General features: G+C 51.6%; 2 protein-coding genes across 5 annotated transcripts; both read right to left on the bottom strand.

The window, feature by feature from the left end:
* Positions 1–2,541: 2,541 nt before the first annotated feature.
* Positions 2,542–13,806, bottom strand: LOC6595610 (ATP-binding cassette sub-family G member 4). Of its 3 annotated transcripts, none has more exons than XM_002020893.2 (7): positions 13,383–13,806; positions 10,965–11,597; positions 5,587–5,889; positions 4,252–5,516; positions 4,057–4,157; positions 3,695–3,983; positions 2,542–3,631 (listed from the first exon to the last, which is right to left on the bottom strand). In XM_002020893.2, the coding sequence occupies exons 2-7, from the start codon at positions 11,279–11,281 to the stop codon at positions 3,420–3,422; spliced, it is 2,487 nt and encodes an 828-aa protein (XP_002020929.1). In that variant the 5' UTR covers positions 11,282–11,597; positions 13,383–13,806; the 3' UTR covers positions 2,542–3,419. The 3 variants fall into 3 exon arrangements, with proteins under 3 accessions (XP_002020929.1, XP_026844136.1, XP_026844135.1); XM_026988335.1 differs by having other exon boundaries at positions 13,488–13,806; XM_026988334.1 differs by lacking the exons at positions 10,965–11,597; positions 13,383–13,806 and adding an exon at positions 5,968–6,664.
* Positions 13,807–15,775: 1,969 nt separating this feature from the next.
* Positions 15,776–22,536, bottom strand: LOC6595611 (protein borderless). Of its 2 annotated transcripts, none has more exons than XM_026988783.1 (6): positions 21,904–22,536; positions 17,920–18,427; positions 17,406–17,815; positions 16,961–17,189; positions 16,690–16,902; positions 15,776–16,624 (listed from the first exon to the last, which is right to left on the bottom strand). In XM_026988783.1, exons 1-6 carry the CDS (start codon positions 22,123–22,125, stop codon positions 16,050–16,052), a joined length of 2,157 nt encoding a protein of 718 aa, XP_026844584.1. In that variant the 5' UTR covers positions 22,126–22,536; the 3' UTR covers positions 15,776–16,049. The 2 variants fall into 2 exon arrangements, with proteins under 2 accessions (XP_026844584.1, XP_002020930.2); XM_002020894.2 differs by having other exon boundaries at positions 16,690–16,896.
* Between the last annotated feature and the right edge of the window lie 265 nt (positions 22,537–22,801).

The raw sequence follows: 22,801 nt of genomic DNA, 5'->3' as shown, positions 1-22,801 counted from the left end.
GCCGGGGCACCGGGTACGGGCACCGGGCACCCGAGCAGTAAACATATTTAGCATTCTATATCCTTCGTCCTTCTGCAGTCCCGTCCCCCCACAGTCCCCCTGCCACAGATCCAAATGATTTGTTTGATTTATAGATACTGTTGTGCTCTCCCGTGTGCCCCGTGCTGCATGCTGCATGGTGCATGCTGCATGCTGCATGCTGCAACAATTTTCTGTGCACACACCTTTTTGTATTTGTATGGAAAATGCAATTTTCCATGGCGGCTGGTCTGATATTTTTACCCAAAAATATTATCATTTGCCTTTGGGGCACAACCGAACGCTGCCCCGCTCCTCTGCCCAGCGCCCGGCGTTGTGGCGCATCTGCAGTGCTCCCCCCGCAGTGGGGGTTCTGCCTCCCCCTTCTGCCCCTATACCCCTCTGCCGCTCTGCCCCTCTTCATCTATGCGCACAAAGCTTAGCGGCATATAAATAATATATTTGCAACGTTACATTTTCCCCCCATCATTCTATCAGTGTATTCTATATGTGTGTGTATCTATGCCTGCCTCCTCTATGGATGTGTGTGTGTGTGTGTGTGTGTGTGTGTGGGGAACATTAACAATTTATCAGTGAATCGAAAAAGCAACAAGCCAATAAAAATCACTCCGTTTGACCGGTGACATTGCAACATTGCAGCATTGCCCCAGCCACTCGCCGATTCGCAATCGTAGCCCGCATTCCCTCGTGCCCCCATTCGTTATCCACACCCCTCCCCCCACAAATGTATATGCCGCACGCGGGTAGTTTTTTGCTGCCTCCAACATCATTTTTGCGCCCGTTTGGCGTTGCAAATGTCAAATGGCATTGCAATATTGATGTTAGAATACATGGAGCGACATGCGAGTGTGTTTCGTGGGTAAATTCTAGCGTTCTAATGGAGGGGAGGCGCAGGATGGAGCTGAAGATGGAGAGGGAGTGCACTGCAATAAACGGTTGAAGGATATGGGCGTATAGAGATGGATTGCAATCGATCCCAACATCATGAAATATGAGCTTTAGACGCAGTTTTTCTCAGGGACCCAGAGTAAAACGCAATTCAAACAAAAACCTAATCTGGAAACGCGATTCAGTTGGTGTACCAAGAAATCTCATTATTTTACAAACTATCTACGATATCTATCTGTTTACCAGTTTTTCTCTGATTAGGTTGAGCTTAGTCGGTATATCGGGACTATGAGATGCATCTTATAACTAATTACCGAAACATGAATCATAACAGAACACGATCCTTTTTAGAATAAATGGAACGTATCAGACCAACTGCGAACAAAAGCTAAAATGTATTAAACTATAAAGTTCAGACTATCACATAATGTAGCGCCACTGCGCCGCCATATCGGTACAATAGTTCTCAAATAAGGCGAAATGTGATGGTCTGGCGCCAGTTACCAATTTGCCGCGTCATCTATCGTGGAATTCTGCAGCAGCTCCACCTTTGGCAGATGCGACATCTAGCGTAATATTCAGTTTTTCAACTGAAGATACTCTAGTTGTCTCTCTCTAACAAAATGTTAAATAACATTATGTTGTAGCATTTAGTGCTGCTAAGCGCATCCCAGTTACATAAAGGTAGTCTGACAAAAGCTCGCTGCTATTCAACTAGAAATTGGGCGCGAAGTTCTAATTGTGGTAGAGTTCCTGCTCTATCACCTGCAGCGCGCACATCCCGGTAAGCAGCAGAGGTCCCACTTGTGGAGGTGTGTCACACATCTTCCCTTTTTCTTATTTATAATGGAATTGGTTACGCCGGGCGCCACTGCGGGAGGAGCACCCAGTTCACCCACGGCCACGGCTCCAGTGGTTCGGGCGCTCCTGGTCCGTTCTAATGGAAAAGTGAGTTAAATTACCTCCTCCGATAGGTGTATGATGATATTTTTGGATTCTTTATTTATAAAAATCTACAGGATCGACGGTCTTGAATGCACTGTTGTATGTGGTACAGTAGTGGTAGTGTCTGTTGTTGCACATTAATTGATAATATCGCTACGAACAGCGAAAACTCATATGTATGTACATATACCTGTATATCTGTATATACAGGGCTTATTTAACCAATTGCTTACGATATAGATGCGCTCCTCTGAGAGGAGGCTGAATATGTTGCCACAGATTTCCGTTTATACAAGTTTCAGTTTCGTTTTTGCCTTTGCTTTTCTTCAAATATCACACCAGTAGCCAGCACCCCACAAATCTCTGGATCGAAAGAAAACATAAGAAAGCAGAACTGCGACTAAAAGAGAGCAAGGAGAGAGTAAGGAAAGAGTAAGGAGAGAGTGCGGAGAGCGGGTGAAATGATAATTGCATTTATTTTGGCATTGATAAATGTAGTCGGTATAAAATTAAACTAAACAATTACTAAATTAAAATGTAATAATCACAAATACGCCGTAAACTGTACAACAAATTCTGATCTGTTACTGATCTGTCCCGATCCCCCCGATCTGGTGCCCCGTAATATTGCTCTATATGCCCCCAGAAATCCCTCCCCCGCCCCCCCCTACCCATGCCCACACCCATACACTTTACTGCACTGCAATGCACTCTTTTGTATCACAAGGGAATGATAATGTATCCGTTTGTTTCTTGTATCCGTTTGAGGGGACAACTTCTGTCCAAGAACTTAGTTTCTAAAAGTAGCCAAAGGGGGTTCCCGGAAGGAGGAGAGGAGGGATACAACGTAGGGAAGGACGGAGTGAAGAACGTTGGGAGTAGGTTCGGTTTCTGCTCTGAAAGTATCTGTATCTATCTATCGGGTTTCTACAAGAGGTGTGTTTTTCAATCTACACTTAAGTTCAGACTCTTTTCAGCTTTTGGTCACAAGAATATTCTGCTTTCAATGCAGGAGGAGAGGGTGTCCGTGCACGTGTACTTGTACGTGTACGTGTACGTGTCCGTGTACGGGGGAACCACTACGTGGGCAAGCCTATATATAGATCGGTATGTAGAATATAGTATCTATATCTACGCCTATGTCTCTATGTAAATTTAAATTCCGTTTTGTTTTCCTTTCTGTGTAGTTCTGAATGTTTTGGTATGCAGAACAGAGCTACAGCTACACTATCTATGTATCTATCGGGTGTCTCATCTATAGATATATAATTAGAACCGTGTTGTAGTTGTAGTTGTTTTTGTATAATACCCTCTGGCGGTAAATGTATCTATCTATGTATCTGTCTGTGTGAGTGTGTGTGTGTGTGTGTGTGTGTGTGTGTGTATGTGTGTGGTGTATAAACGTACAAAGCCTGAAGGGAGGAGAGAAATTGAATATCTACAATGATCCCTGATCACTTTACGCCTTTTTACATACACTCCTGGGCTCGGCAATAGTTTGTATCTAACAGATGAACTAGAGATACGGGCCACAGGTGCAGATCCGCTTAGCGGATCATGTGCAGCTTCCACCGCAGCACGAAGTATGCGATGATGCGGAGGGCAAAGAATATCCCCGTCAGGGCCACGGCATCCACCCAGAAGTGGGCATTGTCCATGGACATCTCCTCGAGGAACTTCTTGGGCACTCGGTAATGGCAGTACATTTGGTTGCACTGCAGCTTGGCGCGGTCCATGCCATAGATGGCCACCATGGCGCCTGAAAGGAGATTTTCCTCTATTATAGGCGGCTCTCGACAGGAGGGCGTGGGTCACTGCTTACCCTCAAATCCGTAGCGCACATAACTGACGTACGTGACCCACTGCAGGTAGCCCGGGATGGTGTCGAAGTTGACGAAGAACCCGGAGAACAGTATCGTGGGGATGGTGGTGACGGGCCCGAGGAACACCCCCGTCTCGATGTTCATCCCGGCGCCGATGAGCAGCCCCAGCGACTGGGCCACGAGGGAATTGAGCACCTGGATGAGGACGAACATGGAGACGCGGTTCCACTCCATCGGCTGGGATGTCAGGTAGTACACCACCAGGACATAGACGCTTGAAAAGACTATCTGGCAATGGAACGGGAGAGATGGATCTTTTGGAAAACTGCGAACCGAAGAGGACTGTAGATTGAAGACTCACCTGGAAGGGCATGTCCGCTATCGTCTTGGCAAAGTAGAACGCCTTGAGAGAGTACCAATAGTTGAGATGCTCCCGCACGAACACGGACATTTCAGTGGGAACTGGGGATCGGAGAACATAAATAATACGTCAGCATTGCGGTCATTGCAGTGCATTGCAGTGCATTGCAGGAGCCTCGAGGATATGGACACTTACATGTCAAAATGGTGGGCATCATGGCCGTGAAGGTGGTAAACAGAGACACGAAGAAGATGCAGCCAGCATTGCTCATGATCTTGGAGGCCTCGTTCCCCACATCGTAGTAGATCATCCCGATTATGGCCCCCACAATCACGTGCGAGAAGAGGCGCATGTGCGTCAGCATTCTGTCTCGTAGGATGGTGCGGAAGGAGCGCTTCAGGAGGATCCAGAACTGCGTCCAGCCGCTGGTGGGGAACCCCGTCTTGTTCGGGAGGGTCACCACGCTCTCGTGCGAGTCCAGGAGCGAGGTCATGCATCCGACGACGCCGCCACTGGGCGGCCCCCCGACTGCATTGTGGGCGCCGCCGCCCTTGGAGGAGCTGAAGCTGCAGCTGTCGTCGTTGGATTGGGGCATAAGAATGACGGCGCTGCAGTCGGAGTTCTGCGACTGTTGCGCCTCCAGCTTCGGTGGTTTTAGATCCGCATCGGCTTCGGCCTCGGCTTCCGCATCCAAAGGATTAGAATCTCCTGAGAGGAGGGGGGGCTTCTCGTCCTCCAGGTGGAGGGTGGCACTCTCCGCGGCCTTGGTGGGCAGGAGCGTGAGGCAGTAGTCCTTGTGGGCGTACTTCTTGCACGCCCCGCCCTTGACGGCCTGCACGAGCTTCGGCACCGCATCCCCGTACTCCCCGGAGGCCACTTCCAGGACGTAGTCCGCGGGATTGTGGTACGAGGGGCACTCGAACCCGAGGGAGGACAGATACGGCACCAGGCCCCGCACACGGCCCTCGTAGACGCACTGCCCCTGGGCCAGCAGGTACAGATGGTCGAACTTCTCGAAGAGCCGCGCCGACGGCTGGTGGATGGTGCAGACGATGGTGCGCCCGCCGCGGGCCAGCGATCGGAGCAGCGAGATCAGCTGGAAGCAGGTGGAGCTGTCCAGCCCGGAGGTGGGTTCGTCGAAGAACATCACCGGGGGATTGTTGACGAGCTCTAGAGCGATGGAAAGCCGCTTCCTCTGCCCTCCCGACAGGTTGCAGGTGAGCGTATGCACCGACTCCTTGAGGCCGATGGTCTCGAGGATCTCCTCCACGACCACCCGCTTGGCGTAGGATATCATGTGCTTCCCGAGCTTGAGATTTGCGGCCACCATCATGGCCTCGCCCACCGTCAGATTGGCGATCAGGACATCGTCCTGCATGATGTAGCAGGAGAGCTTGCGGAATCTGCGGAGGTTCCTCTCCTTGCTGTTGATCAGCACCGATCCGGAGAGTTGGGCAGTCCTTGAAGGAGGAGGAAACACGGAAGGAATTAATAAATGTATCTTCCAGGAGAGATGTATCTCAGTCTTACTTGTAGCCCGCCAGGATATTCATCAGCGTGCTTTTCCCTGCCCCCGAGGGACCCATGATCGCGGTGATCTCTCCATTGCGGAACTTTCCCGAGACGCTCTTCAGGATGGTCTTGCAGCCGCGCCTATGGCCGACGGCCACCGAGTAGGATATATCACAGAACTCAATGTCCACGGGAGGCCGCTGGGGCAGGTGGGAGAGCGAGATGGTGCCCTTCTTCTGGTCGTTGGAGCTGCTGCTGCCGTTGTTCATTACCTTGGGGGCCAGTGCCACGCCCACGCCATTGCACAGGTTGTTCTGCGACCTAGAAAACAGTTCAAGCAAAAGGATGGACCAGGATTAGTGGGGGGGTTCCATTCAGAGGTCCTTTGGGGTGGGTTACTTAAGCCAGCAGGGAGCTCCGTCCTCGACCCGCTGCAGGGCGCTCACGCAGCTGCCGTTTTTCGTGAGCTTCGTCTGCACAAAGGACATGGAACGCTGCCGCTGCATCTCCTCGAGCGCCCCCAAGTGGGCGGACCTTCGACGTTCCTCCGCCTTCGCCTCGAAGCTGGAGTTCTGTATGCCACCGCCGCTATCCGCGCTGCTGCAGCGCGTCAGTGTCATTTCCATGTTCATGTCTCTCTCTTTTGTTCCCTTTCTCTGCCCGTAGACCCTTAGATATGTGCCTCGTTTAGTGGCACATGATGTGGCACCTTCCCTAACGACCTGAATGGGGGCAGTCAATCGATCAATCAGCAGCATTTGGCGGCAAGCCACAAGGGGAAATGGAAAGCCCCCACAACCGACGCTGCAAAGGCCAGAGTTCGCCACTCGCGTGGGTTTCATTCATGAAACTATCCCCATCCCCATCCCCACAGCTCGGACGAGGAGAGGGGAGGGGAGGGGAGGGGGCAGTGGTCTCCGAGCCGAGTGCGTTTTCATTAGTGTGGGGCTGATGGGCCGACGGCCGATGGCCATTCGATCCGAGTGCAGCGCGGGGGCCAATGCCAATTAACATTACATATCTTTCGGGTGCAAATTCGTTTAGCCAAACGGGGGGCTGATTGATGGATTGATTGATTGGATTCGGTTAGTAGGATCCCGCCAACAACAGAGAGATACATTCTCCCAGAGACGTGTGCGAAAGGTGCACAAAATATTTGTATCTGTATCTGGAAATAGCTGCTTATCACCTCAGCAGCTGCGGAACGAGTACAAAGAACAATAGACGTATCTCACAGATACGCACGCACGACAACGTCCGCGGCAATCCATCGGGGTGGGGGGGGGGGGGGGGGGGGGGGGGGGGGGGGGTTGGCATCCCAGCAATTTGTCTCTAATTTCGTTGCCGTAAGCGGATTCGAGTCGGTTCAGGCATTAAAATTGAAATGGAAATTGGTTGATCGGCACGGGCGGGAGGGGTTTCCCAATCAGCTGTTTGGCTGTGAGCCATGCGAGCCCGCTCTCTCTGCTAACTGAGTAAAGATACAGACACAGCCGCGCGAGCGAACACAGCCACAGATACGGATACACGGGGACAGCTACCACTACCAATAAATAATAAACAATTTCATCGTCATCAACGTTACGATGGGGCTCTATACTCCGTGCTTTGGCGAATGGTCAATACACTTGCCAGCTCAGGGCTATATTGCTTTCATTGCTCCCATTGTTTCCAAAGCCGTGGAAGCAGTTGGTGATCGTTTGCCAGAATCCAGTAACAAAACTCGCAGTGATTGGCGCCTGAGCACACAGTAGACTGCTTGAAACTCGAGACCTATCCTATACCAATAAACCATATACATTGCGTGTGCATGACGCAGAAAATGTATGACGAAGCCCACAAACCAGGCACAATTTACATCTCGACTCAAGCACCGCTTCTAAGGGCTATTTCCTGTTGTTCTATGGATCCCAAAAGACTACTGAATATTTGATTCTCAATAGATACGATCGGATTACCATATACATATGTATGTGTGTGTGTATCTGCCAGCTTGGATCCCCTGAAGAACACCTTTTCTTGTTTTTCCCGATCTTGTCCCAAGAAAACATTGCAAATTGGATAGAGCTGTCATGTGGCAAGAGTATCTACAGCTCGCCTTTGAATCTATATTTTCTTGATTGTTTGGCCTCTTTCGAAGTACGATAAATATGAAGACCCTCCCCCTGCTTGCCGCACTCTCCTATTCCGCATTTTCCATCCGCCCATTTCCGAAGCCGAAGCAACTTCAGCTGTATCTGTATCTGTAGCTGTAGCTGTGTCTGCGGTTGTGTATCCATGCGAATGGTTTCCCGCGAATATCTCGGTGCTCGTGCACCCAAAGTTGGGTACATTTTAGGTGCGCATGCACTCGCTTGCACTCACTCGTGAGGCGGCGATTCGAGTGAACGAACCCAACGAAACGAGCGAGCGAGCAGCTAAAAACTGAACGAAGAACGAAGCAGTTTCTGGGCCTGGGGGAACGGGGGCGCAGGGAGGTGGTGGGAAGGCCTTTGCTTGGTCTTTGGCTTGCGAAATGCACGCGATACTTGCACTTGCAATCGCATTCGAAGAATAAAGAAATAAAGAAAGAGAATGGCAGCCCCTGGGGGTGCATCATGAGGGTGCATGGAACATGGCAACTTCCAGGCAGAGACAGAGACAGTGGCAGAGGTGCATGCACCAGCAATATGCCAGTGCACCAGTGCAGCCACAGGTCACAGTTCAGAGTCCTCCCAGGCAATTAAGTCGCTCAATTGGATTCGAAATTCAAGAAAGTCACGCAATCCTCCAGCCGGCAACTTGGGAACCCCACGTATTATCAATCTTAATGCGAGGTAATTGTAACATCGATTGTTGGCCCCCTACTTTAATTGATTGATTGCTGTTCGTAGAGTCCATAAAAGCACTACTGCTGCGGCAGCTACTGTTGCCTGCCACAGTTCACATGGTTTTCCGCACGAGTCTCGCAAGAACCTCGGTACCATGGAAGAACGCGAGTATGGGGAATGGGAATGGGGAGAAGTTACATTGTTTTGTCCGCGCACTGATTAAAGCTGCTAACCGGAAATATCAGCACTTGACTGAGGGATTAGATCATCCATCGCTTAACGACAATTAAACAGCTCATAAATGCCACACACAGGGAAGACAGAGGCAGACGCAGAGGCAGAGGCAGAGGCTACACTGCGGAACACAGCCTGTGAGAGCGGTTAATCAACGAGAGTCAACGCATTCATTGTGGCTAATAAAAGCATTAATCCCCCGGGGAATCGGTGAATCGGGGAATGGGAGCTGAAAGCTGATGTCTACCTAAAGATGAGACCACTTGCGGGGCAGCAATGGGTCCCATGGACAACTATTAAGGATATTCCTATAAAGGACACTGTCGAGGAGAAGGCCAATCCAATAGGCAAGCGGATGTGGGCGGCAGGACTGCTTTCCGTTGCCCTCGAAGCGTAGGAGAAGGTCAGTCAATGTATTCCTTGAGTAGATTCATAGGTTGTAGGGCGTCCCACAGTGTGTCTGACTGGCACACAGTTCCACCAGGCACACTTGCCGCACTTGCCGCACCGTTCCCTCCGCTCTCTCCATTTCGGTTTTGGCCGCAACTTCGCATTACATAACTGGCGGCAGGGCACAGGTTCACTTGCCAAAAACAAAACAAAAAGTGGCACACACGTAAAAAGCGACTGCGGAAACGCGACTCCACTCCTCCCAGTCCTTCTGCTCCTGCTCCTCCTATTGGGGGCGCATTTTTTTTTTTGTTTTGTCTAATATTCCTATCAATATTTAAAGCGAAAATCGGAGACAGCCGGCGCCCCACACAGAGGCAATGTTGCCACAGAACTAAATGCCGCACGGCGTCCGACTGCAGACTACGGCACAACTCTGGACAGAAGGCTGTCGTGGCGCGGCGTGGCGTGGCGTGGCGTGGTGTGGCGTGGCGTGGGGGCTTGTTCGATTTTTCCACCAGACCCAAAGGCACGCGGCGCCGCGAGGACCGATGTTCTGTTTCTGTTTTCTGCCCTAACATCCGGAATGAGTACTTTTCTAGGGGGAAGAAGTTTGGGAGTTGTGGGAGCGGAAAGAGGGGATTGTTTGAGGGAAACTCCATCAGAGAAAAGCAGGAATAAGGAACATTTCTTTCGAGAATATCATTCGTAGAGAGTGTCCTTTGTTCGGTATTCCAGAGCACACCCAGAAGGACGGGACCCCTTTGTGTATGGCTTTTGCTCTTTAGCGGCATTTCATTCACTGCTGTTGGCGCTGCTGTTGCTGCTGCTGCCACTTGCCCCTTCGCAGCCCATTCACGGCCCTTCCCCCTGCAGGGCCTGTCCCTCCCTTCCCGTGTGGACACATTTGTGCGTTTGTTTGTGGCTTATTATTTATGGGGCAACTAGGAAGGGGCGGGCACTGGGTGCCTCGCATTTAAAGCCCTTTCTCTCTATGGTTTTCCCTAGTCACTTGATTGCTCCGATTGTGCCACACATATGGAGGCTGCTGGCGTGTCCTGGAGACAGGACTGGGGACAGGTTGACCTTCCATTTTAATTACATTGTGCAGGGCATTGATTTCCACGTGGAAGGTGGCTAGTGGGTCGTGCCTGGGGCTGTGGCTGTGGCTGTGGGTGCATTTTCCACTAGATCTCCTATTAGCATTTTAATTACGCTTCTGCTTCTGTGCGACGACAGCTCAAGGCTGCTGCTCGTGCAGCTCGTGCAGCTCCCTCCTGCTCAAAGCCTGCTTGCCACCTGCTCGAATGACTTCTGAAGGATTCACTCCGCTCCCCCAATCCCCACTTGAGCACAGTCTAAGGAAATGTCTAAGGAATGAATTTTTAAATGAATTTCCACATTTGTGCATAATTCTGTGGCAATGCTCCACTTGGGTGGGGTGGGGGCGTGGTTGCCACTATTACCTTGCCGACACGCGATTTGTGGAGCCCCGGATGTCGGATGTCGAGGAGGAGCCATCGATTTTTGAGGCGCTTCCTTCCCTCCTCGCGGCGCACCTTGAATGGCGTGTCTGTTGCCTGTCGCGTGGGTGCGTGGCAAATAGGGATATTACGGAATGTCCCCAGTCCCAGATCCAGTCAGAGCCAATTTTGAGTCGTGTCCCATAAATAGAGCTCTCTCTCCCCCTAAGGATCATTGCTTCCTGCCCTCTGATTTGTGATTTGGGTGGACAGCGGTGGGGTCGGTGTGGAGGCGTTATAAATGACCTGTGGCTATGTGATTAAGTTGGACAATGCCATTGTTTCCCCCCCCTATGTATCTCGTGCACTGTTTGTGTTGCATAAAGAGAAGGAATTCCCCCTCGTAATCCTTGGGGAGCACAACCCCCGACTCAAGCATAATCCCAGATAATGCCATTAGAGGGAATAGAACAAAAAAAGAGGATAGCTCAGGACTCACCCGTGGTTCGCATTGGTATTGCACTGCTTCAGGTCGTTGGTCATCTTCTGCAGCGGCGTCAGGAGGGGCACGGGCTCTGCCCTCGGAGTGGAATTGGGATTAGGATTAGTTGTGGGACTCAGGGAGAGCGTTGACAGCGTGGCACTGTTGTTGCTGCTCTTGTAGAGCACGGCATTTGGCTGTGATGCTGCTGCTGCTGTTGCTGTTGCGGTGATGTCTGTGTCTGTGACTGTCGCTGCTGTTGCTGGCAGTATGACTGCCTTCGTGGAGGAGCATTTGTCCACCAGGGGCACAATGGAGGCCTGCAGGTCGTCCATTGTGTGTGTGTGTGTGTCTGTGTGTTTCAGAATTGAGTATCCGTTCAGTTCGTGCAACTGCAATTGGCATTCGGTTGCGTCAGCATTTGGCTTTCTTTCTTTCGTGTTTCTATGTGAATATTGATTTGTGATTCCGGATTTGGTTTTACTTTTTGGTTTTTTGGTTTGTGACTCTCTGGGATTCTCTTGGAGTTCTCCTGCCTGCTATTCACGCATCACATTCGTTGCTCGGAATTGGCATCTGCTGGGAAGTACTACGAATAGGTATCTATTCTCGGGTTCGCTGTGGGCTTCTGTGGCTCTGGCGCTGCGGCAGCTGTAAAGAAAGGGAAATTACTGTAGTCACCTCTGGCGCTGATCTCTGTGGCACATAATTTGTGTTGATTGATTGAGCATACACTCAAGCCCAGACAGAGCGGAGGTCCATTCAGTCTTCAGACTGGGGCGAGTGGGCGATTATTACATCACAATTGGGGGACGGACTGGGAGCTGACATTCTTTGGGCACTGGAGGGATGGAGGTCTCTTACAATACGTTTCTCAATAGCAGCTATTCAGCATGGGTGTATCTCTAATTGCCACACAATGGGGCACAGGCACACGAATAAGAGGAGGCCACAACATGTAAACGATAGGCGATAAATTCAATGTCAAGCTTTGAGTACACTCTTCTGCCTGCCCCTGCCCCTGCCCCTGCCGCTGGCCCCTAGGGCAGATCAGCTGCTAAAACAGCTGTAGCTGTAGCTGGACAGTGGGGCGTTGCAAGTGGAAATGCACTGCAAACTAGAACTGAAGGCCATTAGACCATTCCACACCACACCACCCGTAAAGCAGGAGCTCGGTTTACCTGCACCCAAGACAGAAGCAGGAGCCGAGGAGGATTGTGCAGGTGGCCGGTAGTCCGATAAGATTTCATGCGGCTAACTATGAGTATTCAGCGTGCTGGGAGCAGCGTAGTCGCGTATTCTGGGAGCACTTTGTACGAGCGTGTAGTACGAGGTTTTATTACAGATTTGTTTGGAGCTCGATGGGCTGCGATAAGATAGGCTTTCTTTGGCTCCCTTACGCGTTAATCGGCGATGTAAGGGACCGGACCGGACCCCTAATCTGCCAATTATTGCTATATATGCTTTACCATCTGTCGACGGATGAAGGCGGCGGCTTATCGGCGAAAGGCGCCGGCATTTTGCTCAGGCCACGCCGCACAGCTGCAAAAGTTGTCTAATCGGGCAATCGACGGAATCAGCGGAAGGAGGACCGATGGACTGATGGACTGATGGACTGACGGGTTGGGGAATTTCGCGGGGTCCAAGAACTCGCAGAGGAGTTCTAGAGAAGTGCGGATGGCGTGTAGTGTGGAGTGGCGGCGGCGGTGGTTGGATGACCTACGCGAAGAGGTCCTACCCTAACGCCAGTCGATGTAGGTCATGTCTGGCAGCCGAAGAATCTGCTAGCTGCTGATGCTGCTGTGACCTATCTTTCGAATGCTCCACTTTGCTCCACTGCGAAAGACACATTCGACCCGCTTTTGCTCCACGGCTGCTCGTTTTATTCGTGTGCTAACGAATCGCGGGCGATGGAAACATTTAAAAACATTCATCGCCAGAGAGCAGATTGCGATTCGCAGCCCGAGGTCTGACGGGGGCGCGAGGGGAGTGCTGCGGGAGCAAGAGAGAGCGCACGCGCTCTCGCCAGATAAAGATAGAGGCGGCAGGAAAACATTAAAAGATACATATGACTTTTCCCCGTAGAGCGGACTGCTGTGGTTCTGTGGGGCGGTGGTGCGGTGGTGCGGTGGTGCGGCGGTGCGGGCGTGTGGAAGGGGAAGCGGTACGACAGCTAACGGCGTGCTATTATTTACCGCCTCCGGAGTCTACAGAGTTTCGGGGTGGCTTCGACGACAGCGGGAAAGTGCGACTGCAAGAGTTTTGAGGGTTCGGCTCGGAAGAACGGAAGCTAGAGACCTAAGCCACAATGAGTACCATTCGTGCTCGTATGAGTATGTATATTCAATCACCAGCGACGCAATTTCCGCACCATAAACGCGCACTAGTACTTCAATTTCTATTCGAATTTAAATGTAATTCTTGATGTGGCTTCACCTTTGGATGATGGCGAATGTTTTTTCCGAGAACATCAGCGGCAGCAGGGGCACGGGCACGGGCACAGCACAAAACTTGTTTTCGGTTTTATTAGCATTATACTACCTATATGTTTTTTTTTGGCCACTGCCAGAGATATTTATTTCGTTGCCGCCTCTCTTTTGGGTTTGAGGAACACTCGATCGCGCGTTTTATATGTATTTTATATATTACTCGTCTGGCTCTCAAACAAACAACGCCCGATATTCACGGATCTCACGGATACGTTTATGTTTGTTGTCTTTTATTCTCAGGAGGGGGAAGGAGGAGGTTCTGAAATACAGCTGAGACTCGGGCTCCAAGGTGGTATGAAACGTGTTTTTTTCTTCTTCAGCAGCGCGAGTGGAGTCCGATCCGCCCCAATCTGAGGCAACAACCAGCGCGAACGACGAAGAACTGTGAAATGCGGGAGCTGCTGTTTGGCTGCGAGACGAAAACGACCCCAACAGCAGCACCAGCGGCAGCAGCAGCAGCAGCAGCAGAAGCAGCTGAGAAACAGTCGCCTCTCTTTCGATATCTCTCTCTGTCTCTCTCTCCTATGTCTGTGTGTGTGTGTGTGTGTGTGTGTGTGAGTGCGGCATAGAGCGGATACGATACTACTTGGGTTTCGTCAATGGGCAAGTCGTCGTCGCATGTTCTCTCTCTCTCTTCGTCTTTGTCTAGCGTTCAATTGTAATGTTGCCATACAATTTACTTGCTCAGAGCTCTCTGGGAGTGTGAGTGTGTGTGTGCGTGTGCGTATGCATGTGTGCTTATCTGTGTGAGTGGTAGCTGCGCATGTGAGGCATGTGCGTTGGTGTGGCAAACAGCTGACTGTAAACAGACAAAGCAGTCAGCCCCGTGGCCAATGCAGCAGCACCAACGAGTGAGTGACTGAGTGCAGATGCACTTCGCAGTCGCCACATTCCCACTCCCCCCTGCTGCTGCTGCTCGCAGTTTTGCTTGGAATTATCAAACGGAGGGGCCTGGGCAGGGACGGTGTATACGGGGAGGAGGATCAGTAGCAGTTCTGCTTGTTTTCCTTCCCGTCTGGAATAATTGTGACCTTTGAACCGACACGATCACACAGAACAAAGCAGAACAATTCAGATTTCTGAGTAGCCCGAGGAGCAGTAATATCTGCGAGTGAGCAATATGCCCCACCCCTGAGAGACACATCCCGTCCCCCGAAAAAGGCGGGCGGGGGGCCTTTCGCCATTCAACTTTTGCAATCAGAGAACAAAGCTCAAGTCGGAACGTGAGCTTGTGCTGTGTTTTCCTCCACCTCCACCTCCACCTCCCCCTCCACTCCTCCCTCTCGTCCGTGGAAATGCGCAGTGCAGGGGACTAATCGTCTAATCGCAATGACCTTAATATAATATAAGCCACTAAATACTTTACACTCATATCAGCACCAGAAGCAGAACCAGTGGCAGCAGCAGTGGCTGTACATTGTTTTATTTTCATGGGTTTCGCCTTCCTTATTATTGTTTTTGTTCTTGTGCTTGTTTTGGCTTTAAATCGGCGCAAATTCGATTCCACATTATTCGACGTCAACGGACGATAGGCGATGCCGAACCCCCGATATCATTTCTGACGCCTCATTAGGCCGATGTGTCTCATCGAGTTTGTTGACTCGTTTCGCGTTCGTCTCGTTTCGTTTCAGGTGCAAATTCTAATTCGTGCCACACGACCTCCTGAAAATTGGGTCGTCTCATGGGGCAGGCACTGCTGAATGGCATCAAAGCGGTGCGAGTGCAAAGTAGTTGGCGGCGGCGGTGGCGGCTTACGCGGGTTATATCAATTGAACCATAGGAACGTCTTAATGGGATCCAAGCACGATGCAAGTACTTTTGGGTGCATTCCAGGTGTTTTCCCCTCGATTCCTAATCGGCCAAACGAATGAATGAATTGTCGGAACGACAGTTGTTCTGGCTTCGTTCTGGCTGCACCGACGGATGCACTCAACGAACGCCATTTCGGATGCAGCCATATCGGATACGTACGGCCGTATCGGATACGAGCTTGTCAATTGCCCATTAAACGATGTGACGCACAAGCTCTGCCGATTGCGTGTTCGATGGAGCGATGGAGTGATGGAGCGATGGAGTGGGAGGACAGCTGTCCTCGGCGGACCTCGTAGGGTCGTTTGAATTTTGAATGCAGCCAACCGTAACATAACGTTCAAACCTTTTAACGCTGAAAGCTCGTCCCAGCTCGAGAGCAACATGTTTTCCCGCCAACATTTGAACGGCGAAAGCTCTTTCAACCGGAATGAGCTTTCATGCGTGCATACTGCTGTCCTGCTTGCACGCGCCAGAGAGGGATAGATAGCGCTTGAAAAGTGCTACCCATCGGGCGGGCTTTTTGAAATGTTGATTCTTTTTGTTGATTTATTTATTTTATTTCGAATTTCGGCTCAGATTCGAACCGCATTTACAATTAGTAGAATTTATAGTACAGATAGCAGCTAGACATAAATTAAAAAGTCAGTATTTTATGGGGTAATGCATTATTGGGGCAACGGCAACGTCAACGTCAACTGGCAACTGGCAATCGGAATACGAAACGGAGCACGGCGCTCACGGAACATCACTGGGAGGAACCCTCGCTGGCAATCGCATCGAAGCGCCAGCGGATCTGTAGCATTCAGGAGGCCTGGCGGATCTTGACGCTGTCCTGCTCGTCGCTGTCGCAGTCCCCGCTCTCGGCAGTGTCCTCATCGCAGGCGGCTGCTCCCTCGCTGTCCCGGGCAAACAGGTGCCGCAGGCAGCTCCTTTTCACGTATAAAAAAGCGCACAGGGCGCAGAGTAGAAAGAGAATGCCGACGGACGATCCGATGATCAGGGCCCGCACCTTCCGCTGCGATGGCACATCGATGAGCAGCTCGGGGCTGGGGACCTGCTGCTGGCTGCTGGCGCCCACAGCCACCACCTGCACCTTGAAGGTAGTGTCCTCCTTCAGGTGCCGCAGCTGGTAGAAGTTGTCGAAGGTCTCCGCCTGGCCGATGAGATAGTGCTCCGGCTCCTTCCACCACCGCACCGTGTACAGCCGCAGGCCATCGAGTCCCTGAGTCGGGTGCTCCCAGTGGAGCAGCCAGCCCTGCTGGTTGCTGATGGCGCTGAGGTTCGTCGGTGCTCCCAATCCCCCGCTAAAGGTCGGCAGCTGTCCCAGCTCGTTCTCCAGCTGCTGGTCATCAAAATCCTCCGCTCGAATAGGAGACGCTGCAAGAGAAGGCAACGGCATTATGGCATAGCTATCCCTCGGGAGGAAGCCGGGATGGACTCACGCTGGGTCTGGAAGCGGAACTGCTTGCTGAACATCCCGTCACCGTATTTGTCCTGGCTGAGAACCATGAACTCGTACTCCTTGCCCGGCACCAGGTGCTGGATGGTCGCCTCCATCACGTTCTTGTCCAGCACGCGCATCGTCCGCCACTCGGGAGCCTCCGTCAGACGATACCACACCGTGTACTCGAGGTTGGGCCGCAGGTAGCCTGCAACTGCATCCATTAGACCCCTTCTGCCACATTACCAGTATCGAGTGCTGTAATCTCTCACCTGGCTGCCAGCGTATGGTGATGCAGGTCTCCGTGCTGTTGGCCGTGAGGTTGTACGGCGGCCGGGGGGCAATGTTCTCAATCATTAATTCGGCCTCCGTCGTTATGGTTGCCGCTTCATTGGTCGCCGCGCACTCGTACATGCCACGGTCCGATTCGATTAAACTCGTGATTGTGAGATTCCCGCCGCTTAGGCTGTGGCGATCCGGCGGCAACGGCTGCCCGTCTTTCTGCATGGCAAAAACCCACAAAGAGAGAGAGAGAGAGAGAGAGTCATGTACAGGTAGAGGTAGAGGTAGAGGTAGATCCATGCATAATTAAAAATGCAATCAACCAAAACTGCAGCCAGACTCCACTGTACAGTGTTCCAGTGTTCCGTTCTATACCATTTCTGGTCGTGGAAATGGAAACAGTGGACACTGCCGGAGCTCTCCCTCTCCACTCACCCGACTCCAGACAATGGAGGGCCGATTGTTTCCGTCCCGGTCGATGGCTTCGCAGGGCAGGTCGGCCGCCTCGCCCAGCTTCTGTATGTAAATGGCCTTGGGGGTGACGCTGAAAATGGGCGGCCGCAGCACAATTACACTAATGATGGGCGAGGGCCCGTCCGTGCCGAGGTCGTTATAGGGTGTGCACGTGTAGCTGCCCGCATGGTTCTCGTCCACCTTGGCGAAGAAGAGGCTGCCATTCATCTTGTAGAACACGCCGGGCACATTGTACGAGTCGAACAGGAGCCCATCCTTCTCCCAGCGCAGGTTCTTCAGCGGCGGATTAGCCCTGAAGTGGCAGTCGAGTACGGCCGGCTGGCCGTACGGCAGATAGACCTCGGGCGGGGCATAAATCACCTTGGCCTTATCTGTTTCGGATACCAAAGGGGAAGAATTTGCCAATTACATGGATTGCATGATTTTTGTACCCCGAGTGTCTTGATGTCGAGCCTCTTCCTCGGCATCTACTCACATTGAATATTGAGAAAGGCCTTGGCCGTCTGCAGTTCGCCCTCGTTGTTGCGCACCTTGCACTCGTACTCCCCCAGATCGCTCATCATCGTGGGATCGATGCTGAGGCTGCCGTCGGGGCCCATGAAGGAGCGCCTCACCAGATCCTGCACCTCCTGGAGCAGCACGCCATCCTTGTACCAAGCCGCCTGCGAGTTGTCCGGGTACTTCATGACGCAGTGGAAGAAGGCGGTCTGCCCCTCCTGGATGGTCTGATTCACGGGTGGAATGCGGATGAGGGAGCCGCCCTGCACCGCCAAGTGGTAGCGGGTGCCATTGTTGCGGATGCTGGGCGATCGATTGGGGAAGATCACCTGGCAGTGGTACCAGCCCTGGTCCGACTCCCGTATGGCCGTGAGGTTCACGGAGGCCCTGCCATACTCCGGATGCTCTTCGACGAGATGCAGGCGCCCATTGAAGAGCTCGTTCGTGGAGGTCTCCTTCTCGAACCACGTGAAGATTTTCTTGTTCTGGAAAAAGGCATTCGAATGGCATTAATGGAGGTGGAGGTATCTGTATCTTTATCTGTGATTATGATTATGATTGCGAGGGTCACCTATCTTCTATCTTCTATCCACAAGGCAAATGCAGTAAATCCATTTGTCAGACACGCAGATACACAGCCTTTGCCAGAGCCTTGGCTGTGCGAATGTCGGTGTGTCTTTCTCTCTGTACGCTCCATTATAATTTTCGCATACTCCCGCTGAGCCTGTGACATCGCCTCCTCTCTCTCTGCCCCTGCCCCTGCCCCTGCCCCTGCCAGTGCCACTGCCGCTGCAGCTGTGTGGCCCTGATGTGACGTGGCACAGCGGTGGCCAAGGCCCCCGCTTACTCATGCCCCAAGAGTAACAATAACCAAAGAGGAGCATTGGGGGAGGAGCAGGGGCTGCCCTGCCGCTACTTTGTTGACAAATTTAAATGGACTCACGTGGCGCACGCGGCGCACTTGAAGTGCCACCAATGCCACCAGCCACCGCCCGTTGAAAGATGGAAGCCGACGGGGAACAGTACCCTGTAGACCGTGCCCCAAAACGGGGATGGCTGCAGCAGCATCTGAGGCCCAGAGGAGGTGCAGCACCATCTGAGGCAGGCAATAGATTGTCGCAATAATTCAGCTCGGTGGCGGCTGAAGCACACATTAAATTATTTCTGTTTTAATTAATGCTGAATATATTTGTCAATATTTATTAAATATATGGCCTGGCAAATTATATCTGCTGCATAGGCAAAAAACCAACAGAAAGAAACAAAAAACCATATTAATAATCGCCGGAGAGTAAACAGTGTCGTCTGTTTTGTTTGTGTTGCATCATGTGCACGGAGCCATGGAGGCACAGCAAAAAGCTGCGGCAACACGCGTTAAACTTAAATTATTTAAATGCAATTGAATCGGCAGCGGCATCAGCAGCGCCATCGCCATCGGCATCGGCATCGCGGCTGCGGTTGCATCCTCTCTAATTGCTTTGGCATTAAACAAACGCAGGCATTTTTATGCTCGTTTTGTTTTTGTTTGTGCACTTGACTTTTTATCCGTCGGTGGACTGGTGGGTTTTAGTGGGTGGCACACACCAACGCACCCCATTGAACAGTGGGGCACTAGGAAAAACCGCATGCTACGGATTTAGTTCGCTCGGTTATTGATAGCCGGTGACCGCAAAAGTGGCAGTGCCAAGCTGCTGCTGCTGCTGCTCCTGCTGCTGCTGCAGCTGATGCCGATGCAATGGAATACGTTTAATTGTGTGCCCCACCGCTTGAGACTTATGACTGCCAGTGGTGTTAGTTGATCTATTGACATTCGCTTTGTGCCTTAATTGAGATCGGGAAATAGTCATCAAGACGCAAACATCAGAGCCCAGTCGCTGGTGGCTGCTGGCTGCTGGCTGGTGGCTGCTGGCTGGTTCTGTTGCTGTGACCGAAGTGGGCGTCAATGTCACACACCGACCAATCACAATCTATACATCCAGACTGTGAGAACGTGCGATGCCGCCTTGCCTTGCGATGCATTATGCGATGCACTCAAGAGAGCCCACCCCACCCCCACCATTCCACAGCGCAGGCAATCCCATCCCATGCCTAATACCATCCGATTATGTACACCCAACTGTGTGGTGTGTCTGCCACAGACACACCACATTTATCAGCATTATCCAACAAATTACAAACGTAACTTGATTTATCCGGTAATTTTTTTGTGGACAACGTGCGCGAAAATTGTGCAAAACGGCCTCGCGACGGCCGTGAAAGTCTCGCTCTCTCGCTATCTCTTTCTCTCGACGGGACAGCGGTACAGCGGAACAGCGGGAAAGAGCTCTCTCGTAGACAATCCTCATGGATTATGCATATTATTACTGGATGGACTTTGACCTTGTCTACGATTTTTTTTTAATTACTTAGCCGCCGAAATACGAGCTTATTTTCCTTCCGCTGAGATACAGAAACTATACGAGTAGATACACAGAATTTGAAGCGCAATTAAAGTGAATCTATCAAAATGACATCATGACCCGCTGACCGAGTGGAATTTTCTGCAATAATACAATGCGAGGGCCCCAGCAAAAACACAGAGACACACAGAGAGAGAGAGAGAGAGAGAGAGGGAGGGAGAGAGAGAGAGAGAATGGCAAATTAAGCAAGCGGCTAAATAGTTAAAAACATAAGCTGGGCAGCCCCACGACCGCGCCTACGCCTGTGCCCCTCGCTTAAGGGTGGGTGGAGACTGGGTATTGGGCATTGGGTATTGGGGGTGCGATGACGAGCGTGGGCGATGAATTGTAATTCACTTTGATTTAAATACAAACGCGCGAATATTTAACTGACGGATTGGCTGATTGACTGATTGACTGACTGAATGACGGACTGTCTGGCTGTCTGGCTGGTCGGCTGGCTGCGAGCCTTGCGTTTGCTGCAATGAATTTGCAATTGAATTAAATTGCATTACTCACAGTTGTCAACAAAATGCCAGCCATTCAATTCGATTGAATCCAATTGAAATTGATTTCAACTCTGCCGCTGGATCTGCGTCCCCCACTCTGTCTCTGCCCCCCTCTGTGGCCCGTGTGTCTTTGATGTCACACTTCACTCTGACACTCTGCCACTCTGCCACTCTGACACTCTCCCTGCTTTTCTTCTTTTATTTTCAGCTTTGTTTTCTCCCATGATGTTGGTAATTTAAAGTGTTTGTGATACTGAAATCAGTTTTTCGCTTCAAATTAAATTTAAATGCCGCGCAGCGGATGGCAGGAAGGAAGGAAGGAAGGACATAGGACAGGAGCCAGGATGCCAGGATGCCAGGACGCCAGGATGCAGCCTCGATCGACTGCATGTGGTTGCGCTTTAATTAGTAGCCAGGGGTCGGGTCACCCTGCCACCCTCCCTCGCCGCCCTTCTGTGTGTGCATTTAACGTGATGCAATCGCTGCTGCTGCCGCTGCTGCTGCTGCTGCTTCACTGGCAGAAAGCCCCCTGACCCACCCAAATATTTTCTTCCCTTTCTTCTGGCTGGCGCTTCCGCGTTTCTCCCAGTGCGACGGCCATAAAGTCCGGGGTCGCGTAGCCCTTTTAATGAATGTGAGAGTCTCGTTTCACGCTGTGCCCCGGACCAGAGTCGGCGGCTGCATGCAGCATCCCAGCATCCCAGCACCCAGCAGCAGCAGACGCAATTAAGGCTAACCAAGCTTACATATGTATGCTGCCCCCTGCGTGCCAACCACCCAGCCACCCACACGAGCTGGTCATTCGTCGGTCAGTCTGCTGGAATGTCAGTCGTTCGGGCCAGTAGAGGCCAGTCAGTCCAGGCCACCTACGTGTCCGATAAATTAATAATTTGGACAATTTCATTTAAGAATTGCGTGCGCGTTGGCGTGAGCCATGAATAAGTGAGTGAGTGAGTGAGTGAACGAATGAGCGAATGAGCGAATGGATGACTGCTGGAAGGGCAAGTGACTTACATCCTTGCTCCAGTGCACAACATACGGAATGGGGGAGTCGAATGGGAAATCGATGTAGCAGCTGAAAACCACGTGGGAGCCCACTTTGGCCTCCAGGTTCGTCTGTCGGCGGTGATCGCGGGCGCCCCCCGTACAGGATACACTCATTAAGAATGCCAGCCAAGCGACGATCAGCGAACCGCACGCGGCTTCCAAAGTTCTTCTTGTGCCTGACGATGGCATTTCTCCGTCTGTCTGGTGTCTGTCGTGCCTCGTGTCGGGGGATTGCACTTGGGGCAGTTGCACGAACACTCACTCACACACACACGCACGCACACGCACACACGCACACACGAACGCACGAACACTCATTCACTCGTAATATTCATTGCATAATATTTCCGCGTTGTGGCAGTGGCAGCAAAAACAAAGAGTGAAAATCAAATTAAAATCTATGCCCCGAAATCAGGTCAATTGTCGTCGCGTCTGCTCTTCTTTTCTTTGCACGGACTTCTATAGCATATCTCGTATCTCGTATTTCTATCCGCACCAGAGAATATCTATTGTATTGTGCGCAATTCCCTCCACCGAATCGACCGCGAGTGTCTCTTCTATCTGCGGACTGTTTTTGAGGGTCGCGTACTGCACAGAACGACTGGAGAAGCGCTACTGAAAAATGAAATGCGATCAGACTGCAGAACGAGATCGCAAACTGGGGCTCAGTCAGAGCTTTGTATCTGACTCTGCTGTCTCTGACGGGAATGATGATGATTTCTATGCTTCTGATCTGTCTCTCTCTCTCTCTCTCTCTCTCTTTCCCTCTATCTGGCTTGTCAAAGCAAGACTCTCCCCTTCTTTTGAAAATTTGACATTTGACACACGCCCACGCCGCCGTCCATCCATTCATCCATCTATCCAT

Source organism: Drosophila persimilis, unplaced genomic scaffold (assembly GCF_003286085.1).
Source record: "Drosophila persimilis strain 14011-0111.01,24,50 unplaced genomic scaffold, DperRS2 tig00000191-arrow-pilon, whole genome shotgun sequence".
Taxonomy (NCBI): Eukaryota; Metazoa; Arthropoda; class Insecta; order Diptera; family Drosophilidae; genus Drosophila; species Drosophila persimilis.
This window is presented reverse-complemented; position numbering and strand designations above follow the sequence as displayed.